The sequence below is a fragment of the Myotis yumanensis genome, unplaced genomic scaffold (genome assembly GCF_028538775.1).
Source record: "Myotis yumanensis isolate MYYU_CA2020_CCGP unplaced genomic scaffold, mMyoYum1.0.hap1 SCAF_17, whole genome shotgun sequence".
Classification (NCBI taxonomy): Eukaryota; Metazoa; Chordata; class Mammalia; order Chiroptera; family Vespertilionidae; genus Myotis; species Myotis yumanensis.
This window is the reverse complement of record NW_027223768.1, coordinates 24,450,015-24,466,792: the sequence shown is the minus strand read 5'-3', so window position 1 is coordinate 24,466,792 and position 16,778 is coordinate 24,450,015. Positions and strand designations below refer to the sequence as shown.

The following is a 16,778-nucleotide window of genomic DNA, read 5'->3' as shown; positions in this document are numbered from 1 at the left end:
GCTCCACCCTCACAGGCTGTGTGAGTCACATAACCTTTGCATGAATGTGTCTCCTCAACTGTGGAAGTAACAGTGCGATCTACTGCCCATGTTTACTGTGAAAATTAGATGAGACAACGCATATGGTATCACGTGCCTGGCACACAGTAAAGACTCAATGTGACTGTCTTCCAATCACCAGCTTCCATCTAAATCCAGAGACTCTTTTAAGCAAGGAAGCATCATTCACTCTTCAATGTTTTGAGAGAAACATTCCTTTTTAACGACTGTCTAGAATCGAAAAATTCAACGCCGAGACCCTACACTGAAACCATCAAGCAGTTTATCTACTTGCTTGGGTGGCTGAACGTTAGCGCGCTGAAGCAAATGGAAGGAAAACCTGAGGGGAGGGAACTCCGTTTCTCCCAGTCACTTACTGTAGTCTCCGTAGGTAGCTCGGATCCAGAGGGCTGTGAGGTTCCGCAGTAACCTCCGGTACTCAAAGTAACTCAGCTGGGGGCTCCAGTTACTGCTTGGATGTTCATTTAATCTGCAGGATTTAAAACCAAAGGCTTAAAGATCCAACTCTTTTCAAGCCTTGTCATTTGTACACCTGCTACAAATTATGCCCAGGAACAGCCAAGCCCTTCACAGCCCTGCTTAGAGAAGAGGCAAAGGACCAGCAGCCACGTCCTTGTAGGCACAACATGGGGCTTTCTCACTTCGTGGGAAGCAGGCCCCACAGGACGTGATTGGGGCGGGGGGGATCCCCATGTAGGAAGCAAGCTCCAGGGTTCATGGCATCCAGTGCTGGCCCAAGTCCTCAGAGACCACTTTCCATTGTTGGTCACACAGAACCCAATATTAGAAGCATCTCTGGGTTCAAGAAGTTCTGATCCTCAACTCAGATCCCCAAGAGCTACCATTCGTTTTTTGTTGTTGTTGTTTAAATAATTTATCTGAGCACATTTCAGAAAGTTAGTTTCCACCTTCTACATCTCATGCGTCCTAATTAGACATCATAGTGCCTCACTCCATCACATCGCCAGCCCCTGAACTATTCTTTTTTATGTTTTTGTTTCCTGGATTTGCTCTCCTAGGAACAACCCTGACCCCTTTGTTTCATTCACTGACTGGTTAAACAAAGCTAACTGTGCACTTGGTTGGGGCCAGAAGCTGTGTTAGGATGGAAGACACAGAGACACTGGGGTGAGGTGGTCAGCACCAGCCAGGGGAGTCGTAGGTGAATAATTATGACACAATGCAGCGAGTGCTATAGCACATGCATGCACAGGCTGCCATAGGAACCCACGAGGTGACTGTCACTTCACCTGGGATTCCGGAAGGCTCACACAAAGGAAAACCCTATAAGCAGAATCTCAGAGAGCAAAGTGCCCCAGGCTGAGAAGGTGGGACTGGGTAATTCAGTTGGGAGGGCTGTGTGTGTACCACTGGCATAAGCTGCACTCCGTTCATTAAGTACACACTGTGTGTGCTGTGAGCCTTCTAACTCCATTTCCCTTACTGGGTTAGGCCTCCAGCAACTGCCGCTTGAACCACTGTGCGTGTGTTCGGATGATCCAGTTAAGGACCCCACCTGAAGTATCCTCCACATGGTATTTGCACCAGTCTTCATACCTGATCATACCACTTCTTGACCTCCAGTGTCTCAGTAAACTTTCCATTATCTTACAGGCATGGACAAGACCTCGGCACCTTGGCATGACATACAAGGACCACCCTGTGGGTCCTTTCCCAGTCTTTTCAACCTTCTCTGTCCACCTCCCTTATACATGCGGTGCAGCAGCCACAAATAGCTCTTGCCAATTCCCCGTATGATGCCCTTCCACACTCTCACCTACATCGACATGCACAGTTGTCTTGGTTTTGTCCCTGGGAAAGTCCTGCCCTTCTTTCTGTCCTCAGACCACATGCTGCCTCCTCCGCGAAGCTTTCTGACTCCTCCAGGCAGAACTGGGCACTCGCTCCTCTCCTCTCAAGTCCCCATGAGCATGCACACCGCTGAAGCAATTCTTGTACTGTACTATGTTTGCTTGTTGACATGTTAATATATTCTACTAGACCAGTGATGGCGAACCTTTTGAACTCAGCATGTCAGCATTTTGAAAAACCCTAACCTAATTCTGGTGCCATGTGACATATAGAAATTTTTTGATATTTGCAACCATAGTAAAACAAAGACTTATATTTTTGATATTTACTTTATATATTTAAATGCCATTTAACAAAGAAAAATCAACCAAAAAAATGAGTTCATGTGTCACCTCTGACACGCGTGTCCTAGGTTCGCCATCACTGTACTAGACCATGAACTCTTGGAGGACAAAGACCATATTTCTTCATCTTTATTTCTAAGCTTCTAATCAATACTGAGCACTTAGAAGGCACAGCCCCTTCCCCCAACCTCTCTGTACCCACCATTCAAAATTCCCATTCCCAGGAGAATGAGCAACCTCCTTAGATAGACACAGGGCTGTCCGTGAGCTCACTCCTCCCACCTCTTTCTCTGACCTCACTTCTCAGTGTGTTCCTCTCCCCCGCTCCACTCATGCGTAACCACTTGGAGTTCCCTAAATCACAACCTCCCTCAAGCATACTTTTCTCAGCCTTGTTAACCTTTCCCCTTTTCTTTCCTTAGAGAGTTGCTCTTCACTGTCACATCTTCTTGAGGCTCTTTCCTTGATCACTCCAGTGTGAGTTAGTTTTGCCTGTGTGTGTTCAAAACCCGTGTCCACCTTATCTATCTTATAAGCTGCACTGTAACCATTTGTTTATTTTCCTCTCCCATTAGCCTGTGAGAGGCTGGAGGGTGGCAGTCGTGTCCTGTCTCAGCACATAACACCATGGCTGGTACATAAAAGGTGCTCAGAAAAGCTTGTTGAGTGAACAAATGATGATTGAGTGAATGAAGGAAGGAACTTGACTGCAATCACAGCTTGTGCTATTGGACCCACTGGTAGTCTCTCTTCTTACCTGAATGTGTAAGTCTTGGTGATCCCACAAGGCAGTGTCTTGCCAAGTGGCATCAAGGGAGCTGTGATCCGGAGACCAGCACCTTCTAGGATCACGTCGTGGGCAGATGGGTGTCTGCCTCCCCTGTCCACACGGTAGTCAAAAGACAGGCTTTGCCCATAGCTCACCTGCTGATTCCCGAGAAATTTGGCTGTGAAATAGAATTTGAAGAGATTGAGATCAGTGTGAAGCTGGAGAAGCAAATTAGGGAGCAAGTCTGCACTAATGTTGGCCATTTCTGTTGGCGCTTGTATTATCCACCCACCACCCTGCCCCAAACCACCCTCCGGAAGAGCCAGTTCACGGCACTGGACATGGTCACACTGCTGTCAGCTACAAAGACGGATTCGTTACGGAAATGCTAAAAGGGCCTCATTATCACACAGTTCCATCTATTAGATCAGCGGTCACCAACTGGTGGTCCGTGGACCACTGGTGGTCAATGACGTCCGAAAGGTTGGTGACCGCTGAATTAGATGATTCATGGCATGGCCCTGTGACAGACCAGTATGTTAACATCCCAGGTATACCGGCAATAGTGCCCTTTGTTACCTAATGCTTTAGAGCAGGGGTGGGGAACCTTTGTTCTGCCACGGGCCATTTGGGTATTTATATCATGTTCTGCCAAGAATTATCAACTTAAAAATTAGCCTGCTATATTTGGTCAAACGTTTAATTAACTCACCCCTAATGCCTTAACAGGGCCAGGCCAAATGATTTCACGGGCCTTACATGGCCCGCGGGCCGGATGCTCCCCACCTCTGCTGCAGAGTTTACAGAATGCTTTCACAGACACCATTACATTTGATGGCAATAATACTTGGAGGCAGGCATTTCAATTCCCATTTAACAGCTGAGAGCACTGAACTTTGGAAGGTTAAGAGGACAACTCATCCGGGAATCACATATCAGGTAAGGACATGACTAGGATTAGCATTCTCACCAGAGCTTTGCCATCCAGTTTTCCTATACCACTGACTATTTTTAAATCTACAAGTGCTTAAAGCTTTGAGAAATGCCTTGTTTTTGCTTTTCCATCTGCTTCTCAACAGGCCCACGGATTTGACTGCAGTCCCTATATCTTTTATATCTTGTCTTGGTGGGAAACCTAGAAACTTCCCCTTTGATTAAAGTAAGACCCTCACCCAGGGTCTGACCACCTGGACACACCCATTCTGCTCTGTTGTGCCATGACTTTGTCAAATTGGACTGAAGCCCCAACCGTCGGCTGCGGATACTGCTGCCCTGAACACTAAGGGACATGGTTTCTCTTCTCCAACTCCGCTCCTCTATCCTCACTTCCTAGTCTTATAGGTTGGCTTCTATAGGACAAACGCGGTACATACCAGGAGCTACAAAATAGACAGGGTCCGATCGTCGTGCCGAGCTAAACACGTCCCGGTGGCGGGGTGACCAATGGAGCTTTGCAGGAGACCCATTTCTTTGGACAGCCTTCCAGCCGTCAACATCTGGAAGACAAATAAAACCACTCTGCATTCGGACACACCATCTACTGAGATAAACAAGGCAAGATGTGCTTGCCAAAAAGTCCTAGCGGTGAGTAGCAAGTGGGGTTTTCCTAATATTTCCACCCCCATGTCCAGTCCTCAAAACTCCCCAGGCTCCTCTCTGCTTGGGTCTCAACCTCATCTGCTCTGCCCACAGCTGCACTGACTTCTAGTCTTTGTGTCTCTTGTGAGAAGAGAGCACGTTTTCATCTGCCTGTAATTTGGAATATTATTTTATTGACATAAACAGTGTCTGGCCTTAGTGAGGAAAGAGGGTCCAGTATGTTCAAAGGGAAATTCAGAGTTGGAATCATCTGGATCTCCCACATTTTTATGGTGCTTTGTAGCTTGGGAACTAATTTCACATAAATTAACTCATTTAATGTATGTGAAAGGAGTACGATTAGTGAGTGTGAATTCCAGGAAGGAGCTCATAAGAGCCCCTCCCCCCGCACTCAATCCACTGAATGATTCTTTGTGGTTTTGAAGCAGATGCAGATGGGAAATGCAGGGAAATGAAACCCTGGTCTCTTTTCAGTGATTCTTTTAAGTTATTCATACGCTGGTATGAGTAACTTGTTCAGTTATAACTTCTTCAAGATACCAGAGTCTGCCTGATTGGCCTGTAATAATAATGCACATTAGAAGCTAGAAGAGAGTTGCTAAAGGTGACTCCAGACTCCTGTCCTATGGATGGCCAAGTGGTTATCTGTCAGCACAGAGCCCTGTACAATGTTAAAAACAGAAATTCTAGAAAACAGAGGACTTTACCCTGATGGAAGGCAGAGGTGATTTTGTGGACACTGTAGTCCCCAGAGCTGTGGCAGCTGGCTGAATGCCCGTAGCAAAAACACTGGGTACAGCCCTCCGGGTTTCCTCCATCCAGGTGATAGTACCCTGGTCGACACCTGCAGGGGCATTTTGGAAGTCAGGATAATAGTATAGGTTCTTTCTTTCTTTTTTTTTTAAAAAAAATATATTTTATTGACTTTTTACAGAGAGAATGGGAGAGGGATAGAGAGTCAGAAACATTGATGAGAGAGAAACATCGATCAGCTGCCTCCTGCACACCCCCCACTGGGGATGTGCCCTCAACCAAGGTACATGCCCTTGACCAGAATCAAACCTGGGACCCTTGAGTCCGCAGGCCGACACTCTATCCACTGAGCCAAACCGGCCAGGGCTATAGGTTATTTCTTAGTCCATGTAGACAATATAATGACTGTTCTTTCCTACTTTCTCTCCCACCCGGGCCTGTTCATTCCCAGAGGGGCTAAATACAAATTATACATGCCATCCCAACTCCCAGACCACCTGGGGACAATCATAGGCCCTCCCCCCACCCCACCCCACCCCACCCCCGATTCCCCACCTAGTGACAGAGCATGGGGCGCATTCACTTGCTCTCCCTCTAGTAGAACAGAATCTTGTGTGAATTGGTGGTTTGGAAACTTAGTGATTTCCCCATTCTTGGTGAGGAACTGAGTGGAGGTCATGTGGGCAACAGGGGGTGGGGTAGGGCAGGGCTATGCAGAGCTGGACTCATCCTGGAGTAAGGGCTTCATGGGGACAAAATGGGGAGGGAGGGCGCAGGAAAGGAAAGCAAATGCTCCAGTCCCAGCACCCACTTAGCCCCACTGACCCCCTCCTCCAACCAGAGCACTAGGTGTTAGCTAGCATCCCTGCCCCTTGGCCCCGGGCTCTGGCCCCACGAGGAAAGGGGCAGGTGAGGCTACGACAAAGGGCGGCTAGAGACTCTACAGAAGTAAAGTGTGGGCTAGAGTTCCACCTCTCTCCCAGCTCCAGCTGTCCAGGGGCTTCTCCGAGGATCACAGCTGCCATACAAGTCCCAGATGTTGGGGTCACAGAGAAGAGGGCAGGTGAAGCTAGGGAGGACTCATGTTTTTCTCTGTTCAAGTTTACTACCTCCTTCTACATGAAATACCAATCGTTTCAAGTATCACTTATTTAACACTTCAAATGAAATGCCAGGCACCTGATGTGTGCTCTCTCATTTAATCCTCACCACAGTCCTATGAGATAGCAATTGTTATTTCCAACTTTCTTAGATGAAGACACCAAGAGCGGTTAAGAAGCCTGTTCATTCAGCTGGTAAGTGGCTGAGGCAAGATGCAAACTCAAGCACGTTTGTTTCTAATCCATGTGGTCTAACTCACTGGACCATAGGTCGGGCATATGTTCATTGTGCAAAATCCCAGAAAAGCAAGTTGGCTGTGATGCTTCAGAGAACAGCTGTAAGTAAATAAGCTTTTTTCTCTATAGGGCAAGGGTTTTAAAAAAATCATATGGTTTCTACGGAGGAAACCTGTAGATTAAAAGAAATTTAAAAACAAGGAAGGGAAGAAGAAGGGAGGGAGGAAAAGGGAGGGAGAAGGAGGGAGGGAGGAAAAGGGAGGGAGAAGGAGGGAGGGAGGGAGGTCCAGAAAGGGTGGAGAGGGCATGACAAAGGGAGAAAAGTGAATGAATCAGGCAATACTAATTAATAGTGTTTATAGGGATGCACTTGCATAACAAATCATGAAGAAAAGTAAGGAAGTGATCACCCTAGAAGTCAGAATAGTGGCCACTTCCAGGGAGGAGGGAGGAGGGAGGAGGGAGGGTGTCGTTGGGATGCCACATTTTCAGCCGAGGTCTATTTCCTACAATTGGTGGTGCTGACAACATTGGTTTTATGTGGCTCTCTATTTCTGTGTTATATTTTGAAATTAAAAACGTTCTCAAAAAGTGACTCCTCTTTTAACTCTGAAGCCGCGTTTCCTTCTCCCCACCTCAGCAGCAAAGAACCCCCTTGAAAACGGAGATTGGAATGTGCCTGGCATTGCCTCTGCCCAGGTAGGAGTGATTGGCAGGATGCCAAAGAACTGCTTTCTTACTTGGGAGGAAATGAGAAGGAAGCCTTTACCCCTGGGGCCTCGCCACAGCCCTCTGCTCGCCACAATCTCAGACTGAGTGGAGAGGGTGGGGAGAGGACAGAGCTTTAGGTCTGGGCAGTGTCTACACAGGAATGTCCTACTGCAGCAGCTGAGGGTGGGTCTCTTCTCTTGGGGCCACCTGCCCAAGCTTGGCATGGGGCCTGCGTGCTCTTACATCTCCCCCATTCATGTGTGTGCATGCAGCCACCATGCCATCCCTGGGCGGTTCCTTTTCTGCACACGATGGTTAAATATGGCCATACACTGTGATATTCCCTCTTACAAGAATTTTCCCAACGTGTTTAATTAGGTCAGGCCTTTCCTGGGAGCAAGATGAGTCATGTGACCTCGTCACTGCACACCACCTGGTAGCTGAGCACCTGGGATTCAGAGCCAGCTGGCAAGGGCACTCACTGGGGCCCTGTGCCTCTACGGTGGTGCAAACGAAGAGAAGGAGCCACAGCTAACGCATGGAGGCCAGCGAGATTTGGGGGCTCAGTTGTATTTCTTTTTTAAGCTTCGTTTTTGAGGACAGAGGACAGGAAGAAGGTCATCAACATCTGTTAAGTGTCTCTTTCCCATAATTGCAGTAGAGGATGATTTATGCTAGTGGCCAAGGGCCTCCCCCTGCTGTGTCCATAGGCCCGAGTTCACAAACCTATCACAGCGCTCCCCGGTGACAGCCGGCTTGCAGACACAGCGGCCTGAGTCGCAGGGCCCCGAGACGCCAGCTGGGTCACAGTCACAGTTGGGGTCTCTGGGAAAGAAGAAAACAAAAGTTAGGGATGTGTTTCCAACTTTACACATAAAGATCAAGTGCTCGTCTGCCAAAGTCACCGACTTGAGTGAATCTTTTCTCTTCAGTGAGGCCTCTCTTGGCTATCCCTGTCCATGCTCATGCCTTGCCGACCCTGTACAGACTCATTTGTCTATGCCAGGGCTACTCCGGTGTGGTCTGGGTGGCAGCCGGTCCATGACCTGTTTGCTACCGACCCCTAAAGAGAGGAGGGGCTCTGTGCCAGAATGTAAGCCACACTCATCACTAAGCTGTCTAGTTTGGTTGACTGTTTGGTTCAGTTGATATTAAAAAAAAATTGTTTCTCTATTGTTTAATTCAATGATATCTGCTTTTATTATGATTAATTCCATCTATTTGCTATTTTAATTCATTTAGTTCTTTCTTTGGGTAACAACTTTATTGAGATATAATTCACATGCTATGTAATTCACCCATTTAACGTGTACAATTCAATAGTTTTTAGTAGCTTCTCAGAGTTGAACATCCATCACCACAATTTTAGAATATTTTCCTCACTCTGAAAAGAAGCCCTGTGTCCATTAGCAATCCCCCTCCATTTCCTACCCAGCCCGAGGCAACCACTAGTCAGCTTCCTGTCTCTTCTGCACATTTCCTATGAATGGAATCATACAATATGTGGCCTTTTGTGTCTGGCTTCTTTCACTTAGTATGTTTTCAAGGTCCATCCATGTCATGCCATGTATCAGTACTTTGTTTCTTGAGGGATGAATAAAATCCTATCATGTGGGAATACTATATCTTGTTTATCCATTGAACATGTGTGTACTAGTTTCTGTGAAGATATATGTTTTCATATCTCTTGAGTGGAATTGCTGAGTTTGGCTGATTTTTTTTTTTTTTTTGGCAAGACTTTCTCAATAAAGTTCTTCATTATTTAATGTTGGCACAATCTCCTTGTCTTGTGCAGACCAGGGCTTTGACTAGTGACTGGTCAAAGCACGGGTCTCTGTCACTCGGTTTGGAACACAATTATGTAGTTATCTCATGGATCCAAAACCAAGTGTCATCTGTACTCTGCTGATCTGCTCCTCCTCTGACTGCCCTATGATCCCATCCAAATCCTGCCCAGACTTGAACTTGACTCCTTCCTCTCCCTTACATTCCTCATCCAACCAGCTGCCAAGTCCTGTCAGGCTTCCTGAAGATTTCTTTGCCAATCTTCACCTTTAATTCCCATGGTCTCCTCCCTGTCTTATCCCCTCCGTACTATTTATCTAGACCAGCGGTTCTCAACCTGTGGGTCGAGACCCCTTTGGCGGTCAAACGACCCTTTCACGGGGGTCGCCTAAGACCATCCTGCATATCAGATATTTACATTACGATTCATAACAGTAGCAACATTACAGTTGTGAAGTAGCAACGAAAATAATTTTATGGTTGGGTCACACCATGAGGAACTGTATTTAAAGGGCCAGAAGGATGAGAACCACTGCTCTAGACCCTTTGATGGACATTATACAACATCTACTGGCTGCTAAGCACTGGGGATACTAAGCCATGGGAAATACCCGCTGTTGTCTGGGAGTCTCAGGGACAGTAAAGCAGGTGGCAGCTGTAGCCGAGCTACACCCTCTATGTGCCGCCTCCTACAGGGATGCAGCAGTGAACAAGACAGAGTCATAATGGGGCTCACATTCTAGCGAGAGGGACAGGCAGACAAGCACATATGGAAAATGAGAGATTTGAAGTAGAATAACAGAGTCAGAACACGGAGGAGTGGGGACTGGACAGGGAAGGCCTCTGTGAGGCGATGGATGTGGTAGGGATGGAGCCCCAGGAAGCTCTGTGTGGCTGGGGGTGGGGGGTGGGGAAGGGCAGTGCTCTAGGCCAAGACCAAGGTCACATACACTTGGCTCCTTTGGAGGAGGGAAGGAAGGCTAGTGCGCTAGAGTGCAGGGAGCCTGGGGGAGAGTGGTGAAAAGTCGGGGAGCCGATGATGGAGGTTGGAGCAGGAACTCGCATGGCCCTACTGGCTTTGATGAGAAGTCTGGACATTCTGAGCGGGAAAGGGAGCTAACAGAGGACTGCAAGCAGAGAAGTGATACGATCTACTTGTGTCTTAGGAGGGTTACGAAAAGGAGATTGGGCCCAGGAAGGGTCTCTGAAGATCATCGAAAAGAGGACAGTGAGGTTGGAAGAGAACAATCTATGCAAAGGCCCAGAGGGTAAGGGAACATGGGAGAGTGATGACTGGGGCAGACCAAGCATGGCCGGAGGGATCTTCTCCTGTGGGCAAGGGACACAAACCCTCCGCAGGCAGCCTTCGAACTAATGGCTTCCCTGCCAAGCTCCCACTCCTCAAGGCCACCCCAGCGCCCTGCCCACTCTGCATCTCTGCGGACTGGATATGTGATTTATAATGCATGCGCCACCTTCTTCCAGCAAAGAATGTGAGCAGGGACAGAAGCTTCTTCAAACTAATGGAGATTAAAGTTATGCACAAAAGTTCTCTACTCCAAGCTCATTTGGGTTGGAACAGGTCCCAGGTAGGAATTTGAAGATTCTTACCTCCATCGTTGTTCATCTAAAGGGGGCAACTGTCAGGGTGCAGGACATGGGTTCCTGAGTCAAGATTCTGGGCTTGACTGTTACATCCACCTTCTCCAGGAACGTGGGGCAATTTATTTAACCCCTCGTGGAATCAATTTCTTATCTTTACCATGAGTATAATGGAAATCCTAACTTCTTAAGGTTATTGTGAGGGTTGAGATAACCCACATGAAGTTCTCAAAGCAGTGCTTGGCACACAGTAGGTGCTCAGGGACTGTAAGTGGTCACAAGGGTTAATATAATTGTCATTTTTCATGGCAGAGGCAGCACTGGTAGGCAGGGTACTTACATTAGCCTTTGGTCTTGGGTGCACCCAGCATCAGTGAGTGTGTGGAAGCCTGGCAGACATCGGTCACACCTGTCTCCTGTCACACCTGGCTTACAGCTGCACCGTCCGGAGTTGTCACATCGAGCGCTAAGAGAGCCTGTAACCGACAAGATAGGGGAAAGGAAAGAAGAGGAGGAAATAGGTAATTTATATGCTGTTAGAGAGCACTCTGGGGGACAATAAATATTATGAAATAACCACCACCTGCTCCCTCTAGCAATTCCCACATCGCCTGAGTTTGCATCTGCCCCCCAGGGAGAGTTTTAGCAGCAAAGGATGTCTTCTCCCGGGAAATGAGTGGAAATTACTCCTGAAAGTGTTTTAGTACATCTATCTGCCTCCTTTCTACACGAAGTAGTGTGTAAGCCACTGCTTTTTAAAAGAAGTCTGTCAGATCCTCAAGATCTCCAGAAGGAGGACATTTGTGAATGGGCATGGCCTCCTGGAGCAAGTGGGCATGAGGGAGTGAGCCACATTCTCCCCTATTTCTGGCAGGCAAAAGCCGTCTTTGAGGGGTTAGTGTTTGAATGGTGTGATTTTTTTTTTTTAAGAGGACAAAAAGGCCTCTTAACCAAAAATACCTCTACTAACCTGGAGGGGCAAAAATTCTTGTCATTGGAGCATCACTCCTTGAGAGGAATGGAGGACGTATGCCTCTTACCCGGTTTAGTGCACGAGAGTCCCTGCCCTGTGATTAACTTTTTATAGACATGCTCTTCCTTGTAAATGAGTCCTCTCAGAGGGAGCAGTGATGAAAGACAAGGGGTGCTCAGGATAACAAGACGTGCCACTCCATCACCTCCGGAACCCATCACCTCGCCTTCTGCCACCCGAGTTCTCCTCGACCCCGCCTCTCATCCTGGCCTCCCTACACTCCAGCCTCTATACAGAAGCCAGACTGCTCTTTCTAGAATGGAATTCAGATGATATTCTTTGTCTAAGTTCTCCGGTGGCTTCCCACTATCAGCAGGATAAAATGCAAACTCTGTACCATGGCCTGCAAGACTAAACCTCTCTTACCTCATCTCCTACCCGCCTTCCCTAAGTTCCAGCACCCAGCTCTCCACACTGTTCCTAGAAGGTGCTAAACTGCTTCCCTCCTCGGGGCATTTGCACTTGCTGCTCCCTCAGCCTGGAATGCTGTTGCCCCAGAACTTCCCTAAGTTGGCCCATTCTCAGCACTCGGGTCTTGATTAAATATGACTTCTCTAGAGAAATCTTCTCTGACCCTCATAACTAAAATATCCATCCCACCCCTACTCCAGTCCTTAGCTCTGCTTACTTATGATGAGTTAGCTCATGTTCTCGGCTGCGTCTCCAGCACCCAGCACAGTGCACAACACAGAGAAGGGGCCCAGAAATTCGCTGAAGCGATGCACATATGCCAAGAAAGAGACAGGACTGTTGTGAAAGCACGTAGGAGGGAGCCAAACAATGAGGTGGAAACTGGCTAGCGGTACACCTCACCTACTTTAAAATGTTTCTGTGGCTGGTAGAACTATAAACTCATCTGTGTAGCTCCACTGTGATAATTAGGGTATCCATTCTCTAGCCAGCCAACAGAACACTAACCAGTTGCTCCTTTAGAAAAAAAAAATCTGTTATCCTTCTATGAACGTTTAATTCACTAGTAGTTACAATTCAAATCAATAAAGGCATTGGCTCCGTACCCATATAAAGGCTTTTATGCCACAAATGGAACATGAAATAAATTAGCCATATTCAAAGTTAGAGTCTATGAAAGACTCTATGTCAACTTTGGAAGATTTGGGGGACCTCAGTCATAATAGTCTAAAGTGCATTTTTGAGCACCCATGACATGCAAGACACCAAGTTAGGCACTTCATATATATTAGCTCATGCTAGCTACCAGTGAATTCAATGCCAACAGAAGGATAAAAGGTCCCTTTGGGGGTAACAGGGAACTATCAGACCTGTGGTTTAGAAAGACAACTCTAGAGCAATCTGCAGGGAGGCTTGGGAAGGGAAAGACCAGCAGGCTCCCATGAAAGGAATCCGCCATGACGTGATGGCCTGGAGGAGAGGGGTCTGGGGAGGAGAAGAGGAAGGAAACCTGGGAGAGCCACTGTAGATGTAGAAGGAACAGACTTTGGGGACATGGGTAATGGGGGGTTGTGGGGGACAGGGATCACATGGGTGGCACCAAGGTCTTGGAGGGCACAACGAGATGGAATGGGATGCTATTTACCAAAGAGAAGGGAAAGGAAGAGCAGGATCTGGGGTTGAATCATCCAGAGGAGATCGGGAGTTCAGTTCAGACATAGGAAACTTGCGTTTCTAGTGGCCTATCAGGTGGGGATGTAATTCTAGAACTCACGAAAGAGGCTGGAGATGATGTTCACAGCCAAACAAGGAAGCATGAGCTCACTCTGGGAGCAGAGAGGGCTGAGTAAGTGCCCAGCTTAGAAAGGGAGCCCCATGGATTAAGGAAAGAGGTGACCAGAGAGGGGAGAAGTCTCAGGGCAGAGGAAGGCCAGGAAGGAGAGTTTTGAAGGAGAGTTAAAGGAGGAGGAGGGTGGGATAGTTTTCAGATCTAAGGCCGAGAACGTTTTACAAGACGAGAATGAAGAGAGGTTGTTGGGCTTGACAGTTAGAGACAGACATGCTCACTGCTCTACCAACCGTTAAAGGAGCTAAAAACAAACAAATAAAATTATACTTTAATAAGGAACATTCAACAGAAGAAATATCTCTTTAATATAATTGAGTTTTGTTTTTGTTTTTGTTTTTAACAAATGGGTGCTGATCTGGGACTCAGAAACATAATTTTTCCCATTCAAATGAATGGAACTTATGCTTCTTCGGAAAACTCCTTCCACAGTTTTTCAGAAATGAATTAATCTTATAGGATGAAGAAGACTGTACTTTGCTTTTGGGTTTGACCCAAATAACCCCCAAATGGTACTCTATAAAATACCTTTCTGAGGGTTATTAACAGTCACCTCATAAAAATAGGCACTCGGTGTTCCAAAGAGTTTGGGAAATAGTACAGACTAAATCTTGCAGAGATTTACAACATAATACATTCAGTAGGCATAAAGCTTAACTTTTTAATGCCAGTGTTTCCAAACATTATTTGACATTCTTACAGGCAACACCTATTATTATCTGGAGGAACGCAGTGTTCCTTAGGACATTATCTATAGAACACAGCTCTAGACGCTGGGGGTCATGAAAAGAGCCCAGGCTTTGAAGTCCAACAGATCTCACTTCAAATACCAGCTCTGCCACTTATTTGCTTGTGTCCTTGGGCAAACTGCTCATTCATCACTTCTTTGAAGAGGGGATAACAACTTGCACCTTGGAGAGCTGTCCTAAGACTTTGAACTGAAATATGTAAAGTGCCTAATTCAGTATCTGATGCATAGTGGGTGCATAAGAATTGTAGTTTATACATTATCTCTAGGCCTCCTTCAAGCCTCACCAAGTACACAGGCTCCTACCATGAACAGGACGACTTTATTTCATGTTCCAAAACGTCCAAAGTGATAGCATTGGGTTTCCAAAGTGTCTCATTGACATAAAAGCACCCGTCCCAGTTCCTACATCAAGAGCTACTCTCAGGGGCCGTGAACAACTGGGTTTCAAGAACAGATGCGAAAAGTTTCCTGTTTCAAGTCTGTGTCCCAATAAGCACTTTCAGAACTTATGAACATATAGTCTACATGCATCTGAGGACTCAGGAAGGTATTCTAAAAGGATTATCAGTTATCAATTATACCCTCTTGGTTTAAAATTTAAAATTTAAACCGAGAGGGTATAATTCCTCTTGAGAACCCAATGGCTGTAAGTATACACTTGCATTTAAAAATAACATGACAATTACGAAATAATTCTATTAATAATAATTAAGTAATTATTACTTAAGACATGTTTTAAATAATAACTCAAATGTTAGAGACTGAGTAACCCACTGTCAGGTTCATAGGTATGTAAAAAAAAAATGGTAAAATTAAGAGAACAAGTCTAATATCATTGATGTCCACACAGATCTCAAGAATTTAGGTGTCATGGGAGGAATAAACACACATGCACACACAGTGAATTTCAAAGTATTTGCAAAAGGGTATCTGGGCTTATACACATGGTTATAAGAATTAAAGACAATAGCCTGATTGCTGAGGCCACAAAGTCATCACATAAAAATAAGTCTAGTTGCTCTGATTATGAGAAACTGATGTGAAGTCCAAATCTGTGACCAGCCTAGGGATTATTCATCCTGTTGGCTTCCTTTGCCATACATGGGATGATAGCATTATTTGGAAAGATGTAGTCTCCCACGTTTGAAATTGAATAGACAACAAGGTCCCTTGTGAAGGTATTATTTGAAAGTGAAAAATATCCTTTGATTAAGAGGCTGAGAAATCACTTTGGGAATTAATCTTGTGCCTCTGGTCTAGTCATCTGTGCAGCTCGGGCCCCTCAGTCTCTTCATGTTTTTAACACTGGGTGGAGCGTGTTAATACACACACAAAGAACACATAGTATGAGAAAGTGTTCTGGAAAAATAGAAAGCATTACCCAGATCTTAGGAAATAATATGCATGATTTTTTTTTTACTGGACCTCTAATTATCTGCTGTTGATATTTTGATATTTTTCTTTCACACAGAGGGAATAAAAGGGAATAGTTGCTGATCAGAACACCTGGGTTACAACTTTAGCTCTTGTAATCACTTGCTGGGAAATGTTAGGCCATGAATTAATTCTTCTAGGTCTCAGTTTCCCCACTGTTAAAAATATTTGAAAAATTTACTGTCGATTTCAGGATGTTAATAAAATATTTACAAATTGCTTTAATAAAGCTTCTTTCTAGGCTGGCATGTAATTGATTGGGACCCTGACCTCTGTCCTAATAAGAAAAACAATGACATTACTGTATTGAGTTGCCTAGCATGTGCTCAACAAACATCATTTTATCCTCACATGATCCTGTGATGTAAACAGCATGATCACCCTGTTACAGATGAGGACACTGGGGGCAGCGAGAGCTTAAGGGGCAGGCCCAAAGGGACACACAGTAGTGGCAGTGCCAGGATTTGAACCCAGGCTGCCCGACTCCAAAACCCACCACTATACTCTACATTACGACCTTTGATGTCAGCACACCTGGGGCTGGAACCCACATAGCTCTACAACCTTCTACAAGTTTCATCTCCTCTCTCTCTAAGCCTCTGCTACTTCATTTGTAAAATGGAAATAATAATAGCATCCTCTTCATAAGGTGATTTGTGGGGATTAGATTAATTACTGCATGAAAGCACCTAGACAAGTGCCTGGTACAGAGAAAGCGAGTAATGCACGCTAGCTATGGTACAAGAGGTAAGTCACTGCTGGGCTCCACCTTCTACCAGGCTGATCACCCTTAGTCTGGGATAGCTGTTCCCCAAAAGAAAGAGTCAGGCTCATTGTTGCTGGATGGGCAATGGATTGCCAGTCCTTCGTCACCATCTCTCTGAGAGCAGCAGAGACTTACTCTGGGACTATAACCTTGTCGTCAGGCCAGGCTTTCCAGCTGAGCCAATTACATTTCTAATTACACTCTCACCAATCTTTTTGCTGGGATGACCCAACTCTAGTGACTCACAGTGAAGCTGCATAACCTAA

At 46.0% G+C, this 16,778-nt stretch overlaps 1 protein-coding gene across 1 annotated transcript in view; it reads right to left on the bottom strand.

Moving 5' to 3' along the window:
* The window catches only part of LAMC2 (laminin subunit gamma 2), a 71,782-nt gene that overhangs the window by 20,350 nt on the left and 34,654 nt on the right, over window positions 1-16,778 (bottom strand). Inside the window, exons 6-11 of the mRNA XM_070397047.1 lie at window positions 11,113-11,248; window positions 8,112-8,210; window positions 5,292-5,428; window positions 4,359-4,481; window positions 2,974-3,163; window positions 417-529 (exon numbers count right to left, since the gene is read on the bottom strand). Of these exons, the coding sequence (XP_070253148.1) occupies window positions 417-529; window positions 2,974-3,163; window positions 4,359-4,481; window positions 5,292-5,428; window positions 8,112-8,210; window positions 11,113-11,248 (798 nt within the window). The remainder of the gene's footprint in view (window positions 1-416; window positions 530-2,973; window positions 3,164-4,358; window positions 4,482-5,291; window positions 5,429-8,111; window positions 8,211-11,112; window positions 11,249-16,778) is intronic.